Source organism: Aethalodelphis obliquidens, unplaced genomic scaffold (assembly GCF_003676395.1).
Source record: "Aethalodelphis obliquidens isolate GAN/ISIS:26980383/991018 unplaced genomic scaffold, ASM367639v1 scaffold118, whole genome shotgun sequence".
NCBI classification, from domain to species: domain Eukaryota; kingdom Metazoa; phylum Chordata; class Mammalia; order Artiodactyla; family Delphinidae; genus Aethalodelphis; species Aethalodelphis obliquidens.
The window spans coordinates 622,932-644,723 of record NW_020838062.1 but is presented as its reverse complement, the minus strand read 5'-3'; the positions used below and the strand labels follow the sequence as shown (position 1 = coordinate 644,723).

Below are 21,792 nucleotides of genomic sequence, written 5' to 3'. Positions count from 1 at the left end.
AGAAGAGGGGCGGTGAGCACTGCCTCATTACAGCCAGGTGTGGGTACGAGTCCAGGTTCCCCTCTTGGCCAACGCTGCCATCCAAGGACAGGGGTCTCCTAGTTACTTCTGGGTCGGGGTGAGAGCTCTAGCTCCCAGTTAGGCTTCCGCCCATACCTGCCCAGCTGGCAGTGGCAGGAGTGCTCATGACTGATACCACTGTAACCACAGTGGAGGTGCGGCCTCCTTGCAGTGGGCGGTAGTGAAAGTCCTGACTCTCCACCAGGCCTCCGACACCACAGTTGCAGGGGTCACTGTGCCTTGCTACAGCCTCGCAACAGTGGAATCTAGCCTCCCCGCTTGGCCTTGCTGGCGGGGTGGGTGTGGGGCCGGAGCACAGTGGTTAGTGTCTAAAAGTTTTCTTTCTACTCGGCTGCCCCCTTCCTGTCCTTTGGCTAGAGAGACTAGGCTTTTCTTGTCTGTACCCGTTGGCATTTCTGGGTTGCTGGCTTCTTCAGCAACAAGTCTGGGTTATATATGGCAAAAACATAACCCAGGGATAGCACCACCCTGTCGTTCCTTAGGTGCTAAGGTCCCTAACCCATCTGCCTTCTTCTCTCTACCTTTCAAGGCATTCTTACGTCTATTTTATAGATAACGTCCAGGGTTTTTATTTGTACTGAGAGTGAAAAATAAGAAAAAAGTACATCTGCTCCATCTTTCCAGAAGCAGAAGCCCGAATCTTGATATTTTTAAGAAATAATTCTACTCCACAAGTAATCCTGAGACATAGGATAGTACTTTGACATTACAGTGGTTACAAACTGGAGGCCTATTGCTCCAACAGGCAATAGCAGGGTTGTTTTTGTAATTTAATTGTTTTTAGGGGGACATGCTGCAGTCTCCAGTTCTCCACAGCCATGTCTGTTTAGCTTGTTAGCTATACCCTGCAGACATCTGTGTTTGCAAACTCTGATTTAATAAACAGATCACGAGGCCAAGCTATTAACAGTGGACTATGGTCATGGATTCGAAAAGATCGTGCTCAAGCTTCCCTCCTTCTAGACTAGTACTCAATTTAAGAAGTATTAACTAAGACCAAGCTCAAGCATAATGAAGCCTTTCCCACACACTGCATCCCACTTCCCTCCAAAGATCTTCTGGAAACTTTTGTTTAGGATCCAGAGTTTAATCACTGTACTAACCTATTAAATGATTAAATTTAGTATAGGACTCTCTCCATTTTCTCCTTTTTCTTCAGAATGTTTATGGAAGAGATCTAGCTAATGTGTGTGCAGGGATGAGAGTAGGAGAAACAGGAGGAGAGGGACAGAGGGGTGGTGGTGGTGGTGATGGTGATGGTGATGGTGATGGTGATGGTGATGATGATGATGATGATGACGACGATGTTGGAGCCAGAGGAAAGAGTATGATCACATTAAAACTATAGTGTCCTAATTTCCTGAAGGCTGGCCAGAATCAAATCCTTTTGGACAAAACAGAATTGAAGAATGTTCTAGAAAGAAAGGAATTTAGAGACTTCAAATCTAATCCAAATTCTCTTAACCTTACACAAAAGGAAACAGACACTCAGAGGTTATACAAGGTCACAAAGCTAACCAGTACCGTCTGTACTACACCATGTTCCCTCTTCTTGGCCTAGTTCTGCTTTGCAAACAATGGAAGCTGATCAACTGTGTCACTTCTGCTAGCAGTTCCTAAAAATGTTTCATTACAAGTTATAACTGTATTTTTTCATCTAATCTTTGGAACATTACATTCAGATCTTGTTCTTAAATGTTTTGACAAATTCAAGAGAGCGATTTGTACTCTTTCTTAGCCCATTAAAAATGGAAGCAACTGAGTTAGTAGTAGGGGGGTGGGCAAACAAAACATTTTATTACATTTCTTCTAGTAGTCTTAATTATCAGGTAAATCTTCAGGATGACTTGGCATTAAGGCATACATTTATTAATTTAGTTAATCCATAATCCACATAATAGCTATCTACTCTTTCAACAGGGACAATGTTTTCCAAACTTCTGTTATCTTATATAACACCTCTACAAGTCTGGTTTGCTATATGCATATCACCTGTACTAATATTAGTATTTATCTTTATGTTGACTTTATTTATTTATTTTAAATTTATTTTTGGCTGCGTTGGGTCTTCGTTGCTGTGCGCAGGCTTTTCTCTGGTTGCGGCGAGCGGGGGCTACTCTTCGTTGCGGTGTGTGGGCTTACTTGCTCCGTGGCATGTGGGATCTTCCCGGACCAGGGCTCGAACCCGTGTCCCCTGCACTGGCAGGTGGATTTTCAACCACTGCGCCACCAGGGAAACCCTTTATGTTGACTTTGAATCCACTCTTTTTTTCATGTTTCGCCTGGCTTTAAGCAATAATACCCATTAAATCACAAGTCTGATGTGCCAGGTTTCCTACTACACATTAAAATAATTACATAACTGTTAAAACATGTCCATGGGCATATCACCTAAACTCATCTCACGTGATGACAGTGATATTCTTACCACACCTTGGGTGATCTGACTCTAAGCTAACTGTCAATTTATGACATGGGTAAATAATAAAACAATTGTACTCTAAAATCTAACATGAGTTGCTAATTATTCAGGTTTGTGGGAATGTACCAGAAATGTATGGTCTCATCACCAATTTCAACAGATACAAACCTAGGGAAGCTGAACTTTTTACAATTTATTGTACGAAATAAACAGGGACTTCCCTGGTGGTCCAGTGGTTAAGAGTCTGCCTTCCAATGCAGGGGACGCAGGTTTGATCCCTGGTCGGGGAACTAAGATCCGACATGCTGCGGGGCAACTAAGCCCACCCGCTGCAACAACTGAGCATGCAGGCCACAACTAGAGAGTCCACGTGCCATAACTACAGAGCCCACGGGCTCTGGAACCCACATGCTGCAATGAGGAGCCTGTGTACCACAGTGGAGGATCCCACATGCCGCAACAAAGATCCCATGGGCTGCAACTAAGACCCGACACAGCCAAAAATGAAATAAAATAAAATTAAATGAATGAATGAATGAAATACATGAGGATGGAAGACCTAAAGAGACATTTCTCCAAAGAAGACATACAGATGGCCAAGAAGCATGTGAAAAGATGCTCAACATCACTAATTATTAGAGAAATGCAAATCAAAACTACAATGAGGTATCTACCTCACACCAGTCAGAATGGCCATCTTCAAAAAATCTACAAACGATAAATGCTGGAGAGGGTGTGGAAAAAAGGGAACCCTCTTACACTGTTGGTAGGAATGTAAAGTGATACAGCCACTATGGAGAACAGTATGGAGGTTCCTTAAAAAAGCAAAAATAGAACTAGCATATGACCCAGCAATCCTACTACTGGGCATATACCCTGAGAAAACCATAATTCAAAAAGACACATGTACCCCAATGTTCATTGCAGCACTATTTACAATAGCCAGGACATGGAAACAACCTAAATGTCCACCAACAGATGAATGGATAAAGAAAATGTGGTACATATGTACAATGGAATATTACTCAGCCATAAAAAGGAACAAAATTGGGTCATCTGTAGAGATGTGGATGGACCTAGAGTCTGTCATACAGAATGAAGTAAGTCAGAAAGAGAAAAACAAATATTGTATATTAACGCATATATGTGGAATCTAGAAAAAAGGTACAGATGAACCTATTTCCAGGGCAGGAATAGAGACGCAGATGTAGAGAATGGACGTGTGGACACAGGGGTGGAAGGGGATGAATTGGGAGATTAGGTTTAACATAAATACACTACCACGTGTAAAACAGGTAGCTAATGGAAATCTGTGGTATAGCACAGGGAGCTCAGCTCGGTGCTCTGTGACGACCTAGATGGGCAGGATGGGGTCGGGGGTGGGAGGGAGGTCCAGGAGTAAGGGAATATATGTATACACATAGCTGATTCACTTCATTGTACAGCAGAAACCAACACAACATTGTAAAACAATTACACTCCAATTTTAAAAAAGCAAATTTAACAATAATGTGTAGGATATAATCCCAATCTTGTAAAAATAAGTAACAAAACACCATCAAAAAAAAAAAAAGAAAGAAAGAAATGCATGAGACACACTGTTCCCCGCCTTCAGAGATTCTGATTCACTGAGGGGACGGGGACCATGGAAGCTGCATTTCTGCAGGCACCCCAGGGAGTGCTGGTGCGGGAACACCCAAGGGCCACATTTTGAAAAACAGTGAACAGGTAGGCAGTACAAAATTTTAAAAATCACTCTAGCTTTTCAATAGGATGACTTGGGTTCAAACCCCAAGTCTAACTGCATGATACTAAGCAAGTCACTTAACCTCTCTGAGCCTTACTTTCCTCATCTGTTAAATGATGATTATAATAAAAGCCATCTTACTGGGTTGTTTTAAGAAGTAAATGGATGATATGTCAAAAGAGTATTACAAAACCATAGAGTGCTGCACGTGCTAGAGGGCTGATGAGGATGCTGCCGCAGCCTACAACTGAGAACACGGCGCTCCAAATCGAGGTGCAAGCGCTCTGCTCCACAGAAACATCTGTTCCCATTTCATTACTGACGCTGAGTTTAACCTATAATAAATTAACCCCCAAATTGAGTGTGTATTTCAAATAAGATATTTGCACAATATATAATTTCAAATATTATCAACGGATGACTGCACATTAAATCCTCAAGGAATTGTATCTGGACCTTCAGGGCAAACCCCATGCATGGCTCCCATGCAAAAGGTGTCCCAAAGGCCCACGCTGGTTACCCTGACTCTAAGAACTACTTTATACATAGCATGTAAAATTATCTGTGGTTTAGAAACATTTTATTCTTTTATTATTTAAAAGAACTCTCTCCTTGAAGAAAACATAACAACTGAATTATAAATTTAACACCAAATTTGCAGACTTGGTTACAGGGCGAATCTAACAAAGACAATGATTAAAAAATGCTCTCTTACAATAATTCATCTAAAGCTTTAGCAATGATCTGATGTAGGTACTTAAAATTCAATTTACAAAATATAGAAAAGCCTTCTTTTTCTCTGAATACCATCTGTTAAACCATTCCAACACGAGCTAATTCTGCTATACAAAATTCGTAAATAAACTAAAAATTTTTTTTAAAAACCTTAGTTGCTTCATGTTAAAGCATAGATTCAGTCTGATCTATTAATGTAGAGGTTAGACAGCTATGCACACAGTCACCATCCTTTTCTAGAACCCACACAGCACTAACAACTATTCAACCATAATGAAAACCTTACAGTTAACACATAATTGTCCATAAAGAAAATCAATCTGAGGTCTAAGAGCTATTCTCTGCCAATATGGGTCCTTGAGCCTCTCCACTCAGTAGGGCAGTTTCTCCGCTAACGTGGGGCAAGAGGGCGCCTGGGACCAGTGGGGTCGGCAGCTGCCCAGTGATCAGCCGCTCAGGCACAGGTGATGCAGCAAACGCTTCTGCCACCTGGAAACAGCAGTCACGTTTTGCCCAGTCAGGTTCTGAGGAACAGGAGCCCCAGCTCCTCCTACGTGGGCAAACATGAAAACCAGATAGCAGAGAAAACTATCAAGAACTATACTGCCACTCTTCTGGCTGGCCATACTATCCAACTTCTGTTCATCTCCAGCCATGCTTTCCTCTGGGAGGCATAAGCAACAGCATCCAATGGCTTGGACGAAGCAAGTCCAGCACCATAGCCAAATCTCAATTACACAGCCTCTGGAGTCAGTTTCTGCACTTGTTACAGGACGGCTAAAGAGGAAGTGAGGCTAGAGCCCTTCAACATGGACAGCTATTAAGAATGACTTAAGATCGTTATCGTAGCTCTTGAACTCTTCGTAAGATTTGATGCCTGGCAAGGACTATGATTTTGAGAGCCATTGACCTAGGGTAGGACAGGATACTAAAATGTCATTCATACATACCTGTGAAAATCTATTCTCTCTTACTAGTGGGCAAAAATGACTATAATAAACTGAATCCTCAATTCAAGTAAACTGTACTACTGAAATGTAGACATGGTTTCACTTAATGTACCTGTTAATAGTTTCTTGACATTAAAACAAAGTTAGTCTTTAGCCTTAACAAAGATGGAGCACGCAAGCGTTTTATTTGTTAATTGATTCAACAAGAATTTATTGAGCACCTGTTACGTTCCAGGATCGTGCTGGGGGAGCAGTGGTGAGAAAAAGAGCCCCAGTCTCTGCTGACAAGGAGCTTATCACTCTTAACTTTAGAATAAGCAGGGAATCCAACTTTTAAAATAAACAAGAAGAGATTTCTCAATTCAATAAGGACTAAAAAATGAGGCTGCCCATACAACATTCTTGAGATTTTGCAAGTTTTTTGCATTCTAGTATCACATATTAATGCTGAAAACCCATAGGTAGTACATAAATACAGAAACAAATTGTGAAGTTAGGGAAATACTATCAGATATTTTCTGAAATTCAGAATACTAATAAAGAAAATATAGGCATTTATTATAATCAAATCTAAAAATATAATATATAATAAAATGGATCTGGAGTTTTAAAAGAATGATCATAATTGAAAGTCAGCTTTTCCTCTCAATTATAAAACTATGATCACATATACTAGATCCTGGTAAAAATGTCTCTTCTAAAGTTCAGATCTCTAACAACAGAGAATCTTTCACCCTTGTTCCCAAGCAAATGGCCGGTGAGCATTCAAGGGGCCAAAGTCTCACTCGAATTAAAACTGCAATGCTTCTTGGCTACTTAGGATATTGAAAATGAATTAAGGACTCAATTCCGCTTACCTTGTAATCTCTGGATACATTTTCTGATGTCACTGAACCTGAAATCTGACTAGAAATTGTAGCAGCTATAAGCTGTTTACACCATTCAACATGTGATCCTGTAGGACTAAAAGAAATAGTGCAATTAAAATATTTTAAGACATAGCCTCTGAGTGAGAAAACTGAGCACTGACTAGGGATATATGTACATTTCTTTTTTTAAAGAATGAACTTTAATTAGACTGTTTAGTTACCTTTACATTTAATGTAAGAACTGAAATATCGACTGACCACTAGGAAGTAAGATTAGGTTCCAGGTTGATTTGAAATGAATCAACCAATTTATTTTAAGGTTAAGATTCTAGACCTCAGACAGTTAAATATGTTATTTTCTAGCATTTAATAAAATATCACTCAATTACAATTATATAGAGTGACTATTCTTAATGTAAGTAGAAAATTAATTCTAAAGTGAAATATTTATCTTACAGCATATGCTTTTCAAAAATGCTATCACTTTCATGCTGGTGGTTTTAAATCTAGAAAACGATGTAATTTCAAGTGAATCAAAGTGACTCTTAATGGAGCAAAGCTGATTGTATGATTTTAAAAAGAACAGACTAGAAAAGTCCTGTGTGTAGTAATAATGCCGCCTTACATTTCTGTAAGTGCTCTGACAACTTACAAAAGGCTTTTCCAGTCCATTATGATATCAGAGCCTGACAACCACATGTGATAAGAAGGCAGAACGGGGACGAGCCAACAGGTTTCTGGGATGAGAAAATTGAGGTGCAGTGGCGACATGGCCCATCAGAAAGTGGTGGGGCTGTCCTTCCAGGATATGGTACCACCAACGGCGACCAACTCACCGAACCACAGGGCAAAACAGAGGCCCGCGCTACAGATGCTAGCCACTGCCTTATACGAGAACACAAGGACGCAGAGAAAATGGCATCTCGCGCTTGTGCGCTGCTCTCAAATGTTCAACACATTTCTGCACACAGCCTCACCCGAGCCTCACAGTGACCCACCTTACAGAGGAGAAAACTAAGGCTCTAGCGTTTGACTAAGGTCACACAGCTGGTAAGTGGTCGGGCTGTGCTCATCTGACTTAAAGGACCACGTAAGCAAAGTAAGCACTGAGGGAATTAAAAATTGCCTCCAGAGGCCAGGCTCCTCTCTCAACTCATGAAAGCACTGAAGAAATCAAGTAAAAGGGCAAAAGATACTTATGAAAGTTTACCTTGCAGGTGGCTTTCACTGTAAACAGTGTTCCAGACCTTTGAAAATCTCATCACTAATTAAATCCACACTCGTGTACTGGAAGGATTAAAAAAACCTGGAATCCCTAGGCAGTGTGTGAAATAACGTAACTAGTGAAATAAAGACATCTGATGTGCTCTACGAGCGACCTAAATTGCATTCTCTGACCAGGACAGCCTATAGTAGTTATCTGTGGGGCCGAAAATATAAGTCCAAACATTCGCTGAATGGGCAGACATTCCTGTCATACACCAAGACTCTATTTACCACAATTAATAACTAAGAGGAAGAAGGAGGGGAAAGGGAGGGATATTAGTTTCCTCTTAAATGCTAAGGCACCTTTATTGTCCGGTTCTCCCATACTTTTCTTGCCAAGCTGCCTTTTCCTCTGCCAGCACCTGGGCCTGAGCACAAATCTAACAGCAGGAACCCACCTGTTCACCCACTGCGGACGGGGTGGGTTGGAGGGGGCTGCTGTTATCCTCTAGCTTCCGTTCCCCTTCCTTCTAATGAGGACCCTTCTCTCCACGGTAGGGAGCTGCCCCTCCGCATTTCATAGGATTCTGCTCCACTTGGAGGGGAGTGACCCCAAGCTTTCCTCTTGGACCCGGAGCTGTGTAGACCCGCCCCCAGCACTGGCGGAGGCCACTCTCCACATCCACCACCTCGAGGAACCCACAGAGATAGAGAGTAAGACATGAAGAAAACAGAGATGGGAAGCCTCATCCACACTGTTTGCAACTCTGGCTCTGAATGTGCCTGCGGCCATCTTTCACCCTGGCTGCAGCAGTGATGGGAGCCAACACACTTCCTTTTTGGCTGGAGCTAGAATGATTTGTGATTTTGGTACCTGCAACCAGAAGCATCCTGGTCAACAGAGTTATAAACAGTGTGGCACGGTGGGCTGGTAGACAGGAGGCCTGGCTCCGGGTCCTGTTTCTGTCACCAGCTAGCTCCGTGACCTTGAGCGAGCCACATCCTATCACAGGCCCACAGCTCCATCAGCATTAAGAGAAGTACGATATTCAGAAGAGAGGGGAGGGCCCACGGTCCACGGCTGAGCCACAGCTGCAGAGCCAGGGTCTACTCTGGGGGTCTCTTAAAAGAAGAACGTGAACCAGAGCCGGTCACAACGACGGGACTGAGGAGGAAGGCCACGTCTCCTCTCCCCTCTCTGCTCTTTAGTCAGTGCAGTCTCCCTCCACACTCCTGGTGGCAACAATCACTTGCAGTCTGGGAGCTCCCAGCTTTGTTTCTCCAGCCCGGACTCCCCCGATCTGGACGCCGAGGATCCCATGAGACAGCTCCACTAGTCGGTCCCAGAGACCCTGCCGGCTCCACGGGTCTAGACCAGCATCAAACTGCTCCTCCAGCCCTCACGTCTCCTAAGTCAGGGAAAGGCACAGCCTCATCCAGGGGCCCCAGGGCCCAAAGCTGGGGTTTACCTTGGAGCCCACTCCCCACTTGGCTCTCACATCTGAATGCTCACCGAGTCTCATCACTCCTATCTGCTAAATATCGTAAGAATGCACCTTGCCCATCCCTATTCCAATTACCTTTTCCACACGCCCATCATCTGTCGGTGTTCTCCCACCTTATGAATTTAAGCCCCACCTCTATGCTGGTGACTCCAGCCCAGACACCACCCCTGAACTCCAGGCTTAAATAAACCAACTGCCTCTTTGACATCTGCTCTGGGAAATCCAACTGACATCTCATTACTGTTACAACCAGGGCTGAGAGCCTGCTAACTTCCTAACCCCGCTCCACATAGAGGCTTCTCCATCTCAGCAACATCGTTTTCCGCAAGCCGAAGACATTGGGATTGTCCTTGATTCTTCTTCTCTCCTACCCGACAACCAATCTTCACAAACCCTACTGGCTCTACCCTGCAGATTTTCTTCAAATGATAGCTTGAATCGGATCACTTCTCCCTTCCTCCAGCCCACGGCTCCGGTCGCAGCCACCATCCTCTCTTGCCTTGATAACTGCGACAGCCTCCCACCTGCTAGACCCTGATTCTACTCCTTCCCCTTCCGGTGCGTTGTCCACACAGCAGCCATGGAGAGCATCCTGAAATCCACACCATCTGCCCCTGTGACCTCTCTGAGCTTGTCCTCTACTGCTGTCTCCCTAGCTCCCTCCCTGCTGGTGACACTGGTCTCCTGGCTGACTCTTGAACCCTTGGCTCCCCCTCCCGCCTCAGGGAGCGCAGGCCTGTGCTGCCACCTGGATATGTGCATGAGTAGGCCCCTCACCTTTTCTGGGGTGTGACTCAAAGGCCACCTTTCTCAACTAGGCTCTCCCTGACCACCCGGCACAAAATTCCAACCACTCCCCAGAGTGCACAGCCCCACCACTTCCTACCCGCTCCCAGCTGACTTTTCTCCCCCAGCACCTAACACAGAACACATTTGACGTGTTCTTTTGTCTCTCTCTCGCACTAAAAAGATGCTCCAAGAGGGCGGGGATTTGTGTGTGTGTGTTCCCTGCTGTATCCTCAAGCCTAACACAGTGCCGGACACAGAGCAGGCACTCATATCTGCAGAATAAATGACTGAGAGATTAGCATTTCCACAACCAACTTAACCCAACTCAGTGAGACGGCCCACCTGCAGTCCATTCACAACACTACTGCACAGCAATTGTTCTCAAATGCCTACCCCATCCTGTAGCTTCCCTGATAGAAATCCTTTTGTGCCCCCCATAACTAGGGTGACCATATAATTTCTCATCCAAACCAAGACACTATTGTGAGTTGCAGAAGGATGCTACTGATAATTACACTGGCTCGACCAGTACCCTGTACCATCTGGTGCCAAAGAGACCACAAAGCCCACCCTACTTATAGCTAAGGTGGTTATTAAAAATGCAGAATTTCAGGCTCTACCCAGGAGATGGTGGATTAGATTTAGGGTGGGATCCAAGAGTCTGCATTTCAATCAAGCACTGGAGGTGATCCTGACTCAGGTTATACAGAACTGAGCAGAGAAGCATCGGCCCAGAAGACAAGGGCACAATTCCTTGGAAGGAACACGGGCCCCTTCAGGATCTAACTCCTGCCTTCCCGCAAGTCTTCTCTATTATCAGTTCCCCACATCCAGCATCCAGCCCACATGGCTGCACGTTCCACTCCTGTGGCCAAAAAGCGTCCCCTGCCCCCGTCCCGCCACTAAAAACTGAAGCGAATATCCCACCTCCGTATACCGCAGTGCAGTGGATCACAACTGAGGCTGCGGAGTCTTTTTGAAAAATTCTAACTCCTGGGCCTCACCCAAACCTCCTAAATCAGAAGCCTCAGGACTGGGGTCTGGCCACCTGGAGTTCTTAAAAAGCTTCTCAGATGATTCCCACGCACACCACATCCAGAGCACTTCCAAGCGCACCTCCACCCTGGCACTTATCACACTTGATTTCAATGGCTGGTTTGTTTGTATCCTCCACTCGATGGTAAGCCAGAGAGCAAAAGCCGTCGGGCATTATTCTCTGACTCTCCAAGCCCTCATACACTGCAGAGTATCTGCAGATGAGTGAAACCCTGTCCAGTGCACGTACTGTCTTGGCTGTGATTAGTTTTCAGTGAAGCTGACGACTTGGGTAATTATTTCATTAAAATACATTGTAATTACACTGAGGTAGAAACAAAGGGAATGTTTCTTGTTGTTCCTCTGCCTTTGGAAACTCCCAAAAGTTCAGCTCAGGGGTGTGACTAAGAGGCAGGAACCAGCATCTGAAACTGACCCAGTGGCGTTACAACAGTATGTCTCGCCTAATTGCACTTTAGCGTCAGCGAAATGGCCAAGATGTGGAAAAGCTGCATATTCCAGGCTATGGGATCACCCACCCCTTGTCCCGAGTGTCAGGGTGGCCCTCCCAGTTGGATCTGGTCGGTTTGTGCTTCTAACTGATTCATCTTCGTTCTCGGACTGCCTAAGAAGCAGTAGCCTTACGTGTTTGTGAAAACAATGAACCGGTTCCTTCAAAGTGTGAAGAACTGAAAGTAAACGATGATGTGTTCTCGAATAGGGAGCAGTTTGGAAGTTTTCCATCCCAGCTTTTCAAATGAGGGTATCTTTGTCTCTATCTGCGCCAGCCCGACACCCACGGGGTGCCGCCCTCCAACTGCCCCTACCAACCCCAGCATCAAAGACCCCAAGCAGCGGCGGCGGGATTTGGGTCTTCAGACCACACGAGGCAAGGGCACGCTAAAAAGGGGCGCCGGGGTGAAATTTCCTCCCAAACGATTCGTGGCCGGGGCAAGGGCTGCCCAGGTGGCTCTAAGGTGCAGTAGGAGGCGGCCTGGGACACGGTTTGACAGCTGTGAAGCCCCTCGGGGTGCGGGGAGCTTCGGCGCGAGGCGGAAGTGAGCCAGGTGCGGGCCCCGGGGACCAGGCGGGGGTTCCCGGGGCTCCGGAGGGGACGCGGGAGGGGGACGCCCCAGCTTGGCCTCGGCCCGGCGCGCGGGGAAGGGGCAGCCGGGCCTCGCGCGGGGCCCTCGGGAATCGGGGACCGGAAGGCCGCGGCGGCCGGGCCCCGCTTACCTGTCCAGGGTCTCCACGCTGGGCTGCCGGGAGCCGGCGGCGGGGGCCCCCACGACCCGAGGGGGCCTCCTGCCGCCCGCCGGCCCCGGGCCCAGGCCCCCGCCGCCCTCGCCGCCCCCCGCCGCCGCCGCCGCCGCCGCCGCCGCCGCCGCCGCCGGCCTGTCCATGGCGCGCTGAACCCTCTGCCGCGGGGAAGCCGCCGTCGGGAGGGGAGTGGCGCCCCGGAAGGTCCAGCCGCGCGCCTCTGGCGGCCCCAATCTGCCGCCCGCCCGACTCAGGCGGCCGCCGCCATTAGCTGTCACCTGGCGCCCCGCGTTACCCACAAGGCCTCGCGCGTGGGGTGGGGGGCGGGGAGGGCGGCGCGCGGCCGGGAGCCGGGTGCCCCCCCCGCCGCCCCGCCCGAACCCCACCTGGGCGCCCGGCCCGCGAGCCGGCGAGGTAGGGCCCGGGCGACCGGGCACGTCCTCAGCCACTTGGGGTCGAAATCCACCAATGGATTATGCAGAAAGAACGTGCTCTGCTCGGGAAACTATCATACTGACATTAGAGATGCAGGGTTAAAAAAAAAAAAAGTTCAGGGAAATTCAACTACTCAGCGTGATTTGTTTTCCCTCAGTTTTCCTTCCCAGAAAAGTTTGGCGGTGGGAGAAGCCCAGGCCCCCTGGACCTCCCTGGTCTTGACGTGTCCAACCCCGAGCAATCCCACACATTTTACAACCCCTCCTCACCCCGTTCTTACCCAGCCGTCTGTAGGGCAACCAAGTGTTCTGGTACCGCCCTCGGAACTTCCGCCCTTGCTTTATATTAACAGTAACATTTAACTTCTGTCAGCTGAATCACGGCTTGTGAAAATCAGGGCAGTAGCTGATGATAAAGGCATTTAGGACATTTGATTCCTGTTCAGTATTTATTTCCCTGCTCATTGTGTTAGGGTTTGCATATCCAACGGGCTCATCCCCTCTCAACCCACCCCTGATTTAGTTGGGGACGGGGATGGGAATCATGGCTAAGCCCCTTTGCCTGTGATTGCCCTGAGTATGACCTATGACCCAAGTCTGGCCAGTGAAATATAAAGGGAATGCTTCCATCCTGATAAAAGGCAGACCTGTAGACAAGGAGTAACTAGTTCCCATCCCAAACCCATCCTGCCCTCCCAGCTTAATAACTTCCAACTGAACTGTGAGCATGTGATGCCTGAAACCCCAGCAGCCATCCTAACACCCACGAGGGGATGAGCCTGGGGTGAAAGGGTGACAGGGTGAGGAGAGCTGGGAGGAAGGAAGGGAAGATCTCCAAATACACTGGAGACCCACCTCTTGCAGGCTTCTGGTTTTCCAAAATTACTAAATCAAATGTTTAACCCACTATTATAGACTGAATGTTTGTGTCTCTCCCGCCACCTCCACCATTTATATTGAAGCCCTAACTCTCAAATTGGTATTGAGGTATTTGGAGATGAGGCCTTTGGGAGGTGATTAGGTCATAAGATCATAAGGCTAGGGCACTGAAATGATGGAATTAGTGCCTTTTTTTTTTTTTTTTTGTCTGCATTGGGTCTTCGTTACTGTGTGTGGGCTTTCTCTAGTTGCCGTGAACCAGGTCTACTCTTCATTGCGGTGGCTTCTCTTGTTGCGGCTCTAGGCGCACAGCTGCAGTAGTTGTGGCGCACGGGCTTAGTTGCTCTGTGGCAGGTGGGATCTTCCTGGACCAGGGCTCGAACCCGTGCCCCCTGCATTGGCAGGTGGATTCTTAACCACTGCACCACCAGGGAAGCCCTGCCAGACTTTTAAAAGGTTTGCCAATATGTGGGTGTGGGGTGGTATCCCACTGTGGTTCGAATGTACATTCCCCTGACATCACCGAACTCCTATTTAACTAAGAAGACTCAGTTCTGACCGCATTCCCAAGAAGTTCCTCCTTGACCCCCTATCTTGGCCCCAAAGCCCCCCAATCTGCCTCTATTAGAGCAGGGTGCACCCTGCATGGGAATTACCAGTTAACTGAACTATCTTCCTACTAGGTCAGACACTTCAAAGGAGGCCACTGTTTTACTCAGTTTTGTTTCCCAACAAAGATCAGCTGACACAGGTCTGGGTCATAGTAGACAGTATTTGTTGATAAATACTGTCTAAAAAAATACTATCGAAAATATTGTCTAAAAAAAACCCACTTGTGGTTCTTAGTCTCATCTATAAAACGACCCCCCAAAAAAACCCAAAACAAACAAAAAACCCCTAAAAAACCAAGCCTATCAATTTTATAAGGTTGTGGGGAGGCTAAATAGTACAGAGTTTGGCACATATGCCCCCAGTAAATATCTCCCTTTCTTCCATTCAGGGACCAAGGGGGTTGAAAGTACATGGTCTGGCTTTAGATAGATGCGAGGATAGAAATAGGGAATAAAGTCAGAGGCAACTCTTAAGTCTAAATATCGCCTGAGATGTAACAAAATGAATTGAGCTAGTTGTTTCCCTAATTGTGAGTCACTGTATAGCTGGTAACAGGAGAGTGCGTCCGACCTCTCAGCTTGCAGGCCCACCATCATCTGCCAACACGGACTGAGGTGTGGTAGCAGCATCATAGCCTCCCCAGATGTCCACATCCTAATGCCTGGAACCTGTTGTGTTACCTTACACAGCAAGGGGGCATTAAGGTTGCTGATTCTCTGACTCTGAGGTGGGGAGAGCAGCCTAGGTTATCCAGAGGGGCCCAATATAATCACCAAGGTCCTTTTTTCCTTTTTCTTTTTTTGGCCACGCGGGGAATCTTAGTTCCCCGACCAGGAATCAAACCTGTGTCCCCTGCAGTGGAAGCGCGGAGCCATAACCACCGGACCGCCAGGGGAGTCCGCTAGGGCCCTTTAAATGTCAACAAGGGAGGCGGAAGAGTCCGAGCTGAGAGATTTGAAGGTGCTGTGCTGCTGGCGTTAGACACAGAGGAAGCGGCCACGACTCCGGGAAAGCAGGCGGCCACTAGAGGCTGGAAAAGGCAAGGAGAGGATTCGCCTCTAGAGCTGCCAGAAGGAACGCAGCCCTGCTGACACCTTGACTTTACGCCAGGGAGGCTAATTTAAGACTTTGGACCTCCAGAACTGTAAGAGAATAAATGTGTGGGGAAGATAATAAATCACCACTAAGTTTGTGGTGATTTCTCACAGCAGAAACACGAAACTAATACACAAGGGCCAATGCCATCTTCTACCATAAATACTGTATGTGCATAAGTGAGGAAAATGTGTTTCTGACAAGGGCTGTTTGACTTGTAAGGATCTTCGAGAACGTGCAGTCCGTACCCTCACTGAGCAGGCGGACACTAAAGCCTCCTCCCGGGCCTCTCGAGGGGGTGCTGGGAGGGCCTCACATCTTCCAGCCAAGAAGCAGGTCCCCACACGTCCCGACCAGGGTTCTTTCTAATACAGGTTTGTGACATAAAGCTCCCGAAATGAGATGAACAACTTGCTTTTGTAATTTATGTGGACTGCACTGTGGAACAGTCCATTTCAGAAGCACATACGTATTAACCACTATAAATGAATAAGCCGTGTTCTCCGTAACTACTAGCAAAACAAACTAAATCTTAATGGTCATGTCTAAACATTTTAGCTACCTTACATGGTTTAAATACTAAGCATTTAGCTACCCTATATGGTTTAAATACGTTATCGCCTTTGCTTTTAAATGACGAATTATTGCAAATAAGGAATAAACCGTATCTGAATCTGAGCCTCATGAGGAAATGGGAATACTTTGTTTTGCTGATCTTTCATCTTCCAGACATGTTTAATACAAAAGACTTTACTAATAATTCCTTAACTAAGTTATAAATCTACCAGTAGATGCCAGAGTATTAGACTCATTTCAAAAATTGGTATTCCGGCAGCATGCTTTAGTGATTCTGTGAACCTAAAAGAATTTGACTGCAATCTATTTCAACCATTAGGTTTTCCTGCGGATGTGTTTGTGCTGCATGCTGCATATATTTATTTCCTTTGGGTGTCCCCAGATTTTACTTCAATGGCCACCAATGGCTATGTCCTCCAGTCAGAGGTGTATATACCCTGTAATCAATTCCTGTATTTTAAGAGCATTCCCTTTATATAGTCCTGCCTTTGCCTAATGCTCCCAAATGCCACATGAGCTGTCCACATGACTGACAGCTGCATTCTGTAGAAGGCTGCAAGTGATGAGATACTGGTCAACAGATTTTCAAACTTTTGAGTATTATTCCTTCCCCAAAACTGTAAGGAGAAGCTTTGCTGCATTATCAAAAATAGATCAGAAAGTACTATGACTATAGTTAGGAAAAACCTGTTATACTATCAGAAATAGATATGATTCCAACTTACTGGAAGGGCTGTCCCAGGAAGAGATTATTCTATTTCATTGCAGAAGGCAAAGCTAAGGCTATTCAGTGGGAATGCAAGAGAGGCAGAATTCAGTTCGATGCCTGCATACGTTTGTTTCAATGCTCTGGGACTTTGGGCAAGTCAATGAACCCCTGCAGCAACAATGCTCTCCACGGTTGAAAAACAGGGATAATAGAACACCACGTGGCCACGAGGGCGCAGTGAGGGTGAAACGTAGCCGTGTCTGAAGAAGAACCTTGGAGAGCATTTCAAATACTCATAGTTTTAAAAGAGATACTTACTCTTTTAAGAGTCCTATTGGGATTTTTAAAAAATGGTAAGTTTACTAGTGTAACTATTTAGCGTTCTTAGGACACACGTAGATGAATTTCCAGTTGGCCGCATTTGAAGAATTTTAATAATTCTTACCTAAAGAGACATCGAGTATGACTTGTTTCAACCAGTCTCTTAATCTCCCTTAATGTCAACTGCTGTGTTCTCCATCCGGAGTCTGAAAGTCTTGCGTCTCTGCAGCCCAGCACTTTTGTGAAAGCTATCCCTACTTTAATAAAGACAGCTGTGGCCTGACATAGGAAACAGGCTTGTGGTTGCCCAAGGGGGAGAGGGGATGGGGGAGGGAGGGATTGGGAGTTTGGGATTAGCAGATTCAAAGTATTACATATAGAATAGATAAACAACAAGGTCCTACTGTATAGCACAGGGAACTATATTCAATATCCTATGATAAACCATAATGGAAAATATGAAAAAGAATATATATATATTTATAACTGAATCACTTTGCTGTACAGCAGAAATTAACACAACATTGTAAATCAACTATACTTCAATAAAATACATTTAAAAAAATGAAGGTAGCTGTGGCTTAAAATCTGCATTGTTAATGTACTTAAATTTCCAATATTGTTGGGACTTGGGGAGAGCCCTATACAAGGTTGCTAGTAAGATAAAGGGCATGTGAAGTAGATCCAGGAAAAGCAAGTAAGATGGGCAACATGCACATTTAAGACACATACACAGTTACAGCCCTGGGAATAGAGTGCAATGTTTAGTTAATATATTTATTACAGCAGGTCTTTAGTCATTATTGCCATGAAACATTTGTCATGAAATTTCACAAAATCCTTTCAGCTATTAGTATTAGCTTTTTTTCTTTTCATGGAGTGACACTTCGTTAATTTATGAAATATTTACAGCGTTTACAAAAAGCAAGAGACTGTCTAAAAAATTTCTTATACATACAAAATTTATACATTTTTACTACTGCATTTGAGATGTCTTATTTGGTAGACCATTAAGCTATGACATAAAATAATTTACAAAGATATATTTAATCTCTCTTAATTCACTGAAAACAAAACCATATTAGCTATAAATAGTCCTTTACAAATCACTGTAGAACACATTAATTGTTTTTTAACTGTAGCCTTAACTTTTACAAATATACTGACTAAATGAATTAGTTCAGATATCAAATAGAACTGCATTTGAAATTGCATTTAATACTACAAAAAAAAAAAAAACCTGAAAAAGCAAACCGCTGGGTACTTCAAGTAAAAATTTGTAGAACCAGTTTTTATGCACGCCTGGGTGGGGAGGGGTGTCGAACACCACTGAAATTGAAATGCATAAACACCATACTTTCAAGAATACGCTCAACAAATGTACATCTGCGGCTTTTATTTCAAAGGATGCTGCTCTAGCGACAGCTCACACATCCAAGATGGTCAACCCGACACTTTGGCAGATCAGCTAGTTTGACTAGAGCAACGTTTGCGAAAACATTCACATAAGCAGCATAATGCATCCGACATCTTCAAACAGTGCTATAGAAGGGGTTTCTACCACCTGAAAATAGGTCAGAATCCTAGGCAAGCTCATGAAAGAACTTAGGAAACAGAACTGGCAATGTTAAAAACAATCAAATCATATTTAACTGGGCGTTATCAGTTTTTTTAAAATATAAAAATATGCTTCTCTTGGGGAAAATACTTCATATTCCAAAATTTCAAAATGATGGAAAGCTCATCTACACAGCTATTTGTCCTTAAGTCATCACACTTACGATGGTATGAAATTTGGCAATTATTTAAACACCTTGCTTGTGGATTATGCCTTGGAAGCTGAGCTCAATTTGGTTTTGGCAGGAACACACATCTTTCACATTTGGGTTCCTTTTAGATCACCCTAAGCAACTACTGTAAGCAGTTCGAGGTAAATCCATTTCACAAACATATATTCTTTCCCCTTTAGTTAAAAATGTTGTTCCAATGAGGCCCACAAGATACATATTGTACACATAGTATTTCTGAAGAGGTAAATATAATTTAAATATTATCTTTCAAAAACTGCTTCTGGAAGGTATCAGGATTTTCCAAAACCCCATCTGGGCTCCTTTCTTCCAATTGCCGTGTAGACACTGTAGTTTTCTTGCAATATGTATTCTAGAAGGCACATGTTCAAGAGTTTAAGATTATGTTAGTTCAAGTTCTACATGGAGGCAAATATTTTAACCTACTCTGTACAGAGGCCCCGAATGAAAGTCAGCTATTTCCTTTATTAGAAGTGAGTCTGCACGTGGGGCATCATTTGCGAAGGACTAGAAGGTGAGGTCGAGGGATCGGAAAGCTTGGGAGAGTTGGCGAGCTGCAGCTCCTCAAGTCGCTTTATGTACTCGTCGCGCAAGGCCAAGAGCTCCATGTAGCGCTGCTCCACCGGATTTGGCTGCTGGAAAGAAGCACAGATGTGAGTTCCCACTTTCCGCCACCATGACACGCCTGTGCCCCACATCTGCTGCGGCTGCCGCTTTCTGAACAAACTCACTCGTTGTGGGTTAACACACATCACTTCCTTCAATACTGCGTCATTTACAAATACAGAAAAGCACAAAGATTAATTAAAAAACACCCAGCTATTTGCCACCAAGAAATAACTCACGTACACATATCCACACACATGCGTCAGCATCTTTTTAAAATGCATCAACCCAGGCACAGCTCCGGGCTCCTGTGTCACCTGTCCCTGCTGCCCGCTTTCACTCCCAGAGGCAACAACTCTTCTCAGGTTGGCATGCAGCCTTCCTTCCCGAGCAGACTTGTGACACTTTTCCTCTCAATGAATATCCAGAAACAAAGTACACCATTCTTCTGTATTTGGTGAAAATTTACATCAATGGTGGTATTCTGTACTTATCGACCGACATTGTGATCCGACTCTTTTTCTCAAGCGGATCCCAGTTGAATTCGTTGAATGAATAAACCACAGCTGATCTATCCATTCCCAATAGTGGGATATTCCCCACTATTATAAGCGACGCCGGGCCATCTTTGGACACGTCTCCTCAGACTTGTATGTGAACGTTTCTCGAAGGAATTTTCCTGGTGGGTGAGGAAGGAACTGCTGGAGAGGACAGTATGGTCTTTTCAACTTTACTAGATGCTGCCCAATTGTTCTCCGAGGTGGGGAGATGACCTTATGCTCCCACTAGTGGCATCTGGTGATTCCTGTAGCTCTACATCCTCATTAGAACTTAGCAACGTAAGAGAAAGAGTTTTTGCCAATTTGATGAGTATAACATGGGATCTCATGGTAGCTTCAGTTTGCATCACTCTGCCTTAGCACATCTTTTCACGTGCATGGCTGAAAGCAGTGGCTCTGACGGGCAGCCTAGTGTGAATCTCCAGTCTGCCTCTTAACAGCTGTGTAACAACTCTCTGGGCGCCCCCATTTCCCTATCTGTCAAATGGGAATAAAACCAGCCCAGACCACAGGGTTGTCGTGAGACTGAAGTTAGTCAATACAGTCTGTTCTGGTACAACACTGATGTCTTTGATTGATAAATAGGGGACTGATGGCAGTACAAAGGTAGAAGTTACACCAAAACACAATGAGATTCTCCCTGGTACCAAGTACCAATTTAATACTTGGTACTTTTATTTAATATCCCTGGGACGTTAGTTGTTTAAACTTTTGTATTGAGACAGAAATTACATACAGTGATGCAAACAAATCTTTAAAAAATGTTCGGCTCAATGAATCTTTGCACACATATACACTAATGTAATCACCACCCAGGCCAAAATATACAACGGAACAGACCCTAGACTCCCTTGCCAACATGTTAAGGTTCTGAAGTGATCACGGGCAAGCTTCTAGAAAGCTTGAGCAATATATGAGGACATTAAGAAAAAAGCTGAAAGTCTACAGAAGTGCCTTCCTTTATGGCTGTGGCTTCTAGAACTGTCCTGCTTTCCACTGCATTAAGCTATCTGCTGAAGCTGCGAGTACCAACAAGGAAGTTGAGAAGATGCTACGCTGATGAAGAAGGCTATACCCTGGATCTGAGTTGTATGTACTGGTCAGAATGGTCTGTATCAGAGGCAGATGCTCTCCAGGACCTGCATCTCAGAGAAGGGGGCAGGAGCCCTGGGGTTTAAGACTGTGTATGAGTTTCCTGTGGCTGCCATAACAAATGAACATCAACTTGATGGTTTAAAACAACTGAAATTTATTTTCTCACAGTTCTGCAGGGCAGAAAGCCCCAAATCAGGCTGTCAGCAGGGCCACACTCCCTTTACAGGCTCTAGGGGAGGAGCCTTCCTTGCCTCTTCTAGCTTCTGGCAGCTCTAGGTTTCCTTGGCTTGTGGCCACATCACTCCAATCATTCTCTGTTTTTACATGGCCTCATCCTGTCTCTCAAATCTTCCTCTCTTCTCTTATGAGGACACGTACCATTGGATTTAGGGCCTGACTAAATCCAGAAGGATCTCATTTTGAGATCCTGAACTTAATTATATCCTTAAAGACCCTTTTTCCAAATAAGGTCACATTGACAGGTTCCAAGTGGATGTG

General features: G+C 45.1%; 2 protein-coding genes across 12 annotated transcripts in view; both read right to left on the bottom strand.

Moving 5' to 3' along the window:
• MTMR1 (myotubularin related protein 1) overlaps positions 1-12,899 on the bottom strand; it is a 77,185-nt gene extending 64,286 nt beyond the window's left edge. For 2 of the 5 annotated variants that reach the window (XM_027097946.1, XM_027097948.1), the window contains exons 1-2: positions 12,576-12,899; positions 6,793-6,898 (exon numbers count right to left, since the gene is read on the bottom strand). In XM_027097946.1, coding sequence (XP_026953747.1) covers positions 6,793-6,898; positions 12,576-12,742 — 273 coding nt within the window. In that variant the 5' untranslated portion in view covers positions 12,743-12,899. The remainder of the gene's footprint in view (positions 1-6,792; positions 6,899-12,575) is intronic. The other 3 variants (XM_027097950.1, XM_027097949.1, XM_027097951.1) reach the window with 3 other exon arrangements.
• Positions 12,900-17,976: 5,077 nt separating this feature from the next.
• MTM1 (myotubularin 1) overlaps positions 17,977-21,792 on the bottom strand; it is a 98,236-nt gene continuing 94,420 nt past the window's right edge. For 6 of the 7 annotated variants that reach the window (XM_027097909.1, XM_027097905.1, XM_027097911.1 and 3 more), the window contains one exon: positions 17,977-19,668. In XM_027097909.1, coding sequence (XP_026953710.1) covers positions 19,501-19,668 — 168 coding nt within the window. In that variant the 3' untranslated portion in view covers positions 17,977-19,500. The remainder of the gene's footprint in view (positions 19,669-21,792) is intronic. The other variant, XM_027097906.1, reaches the window with a different exon arrangement.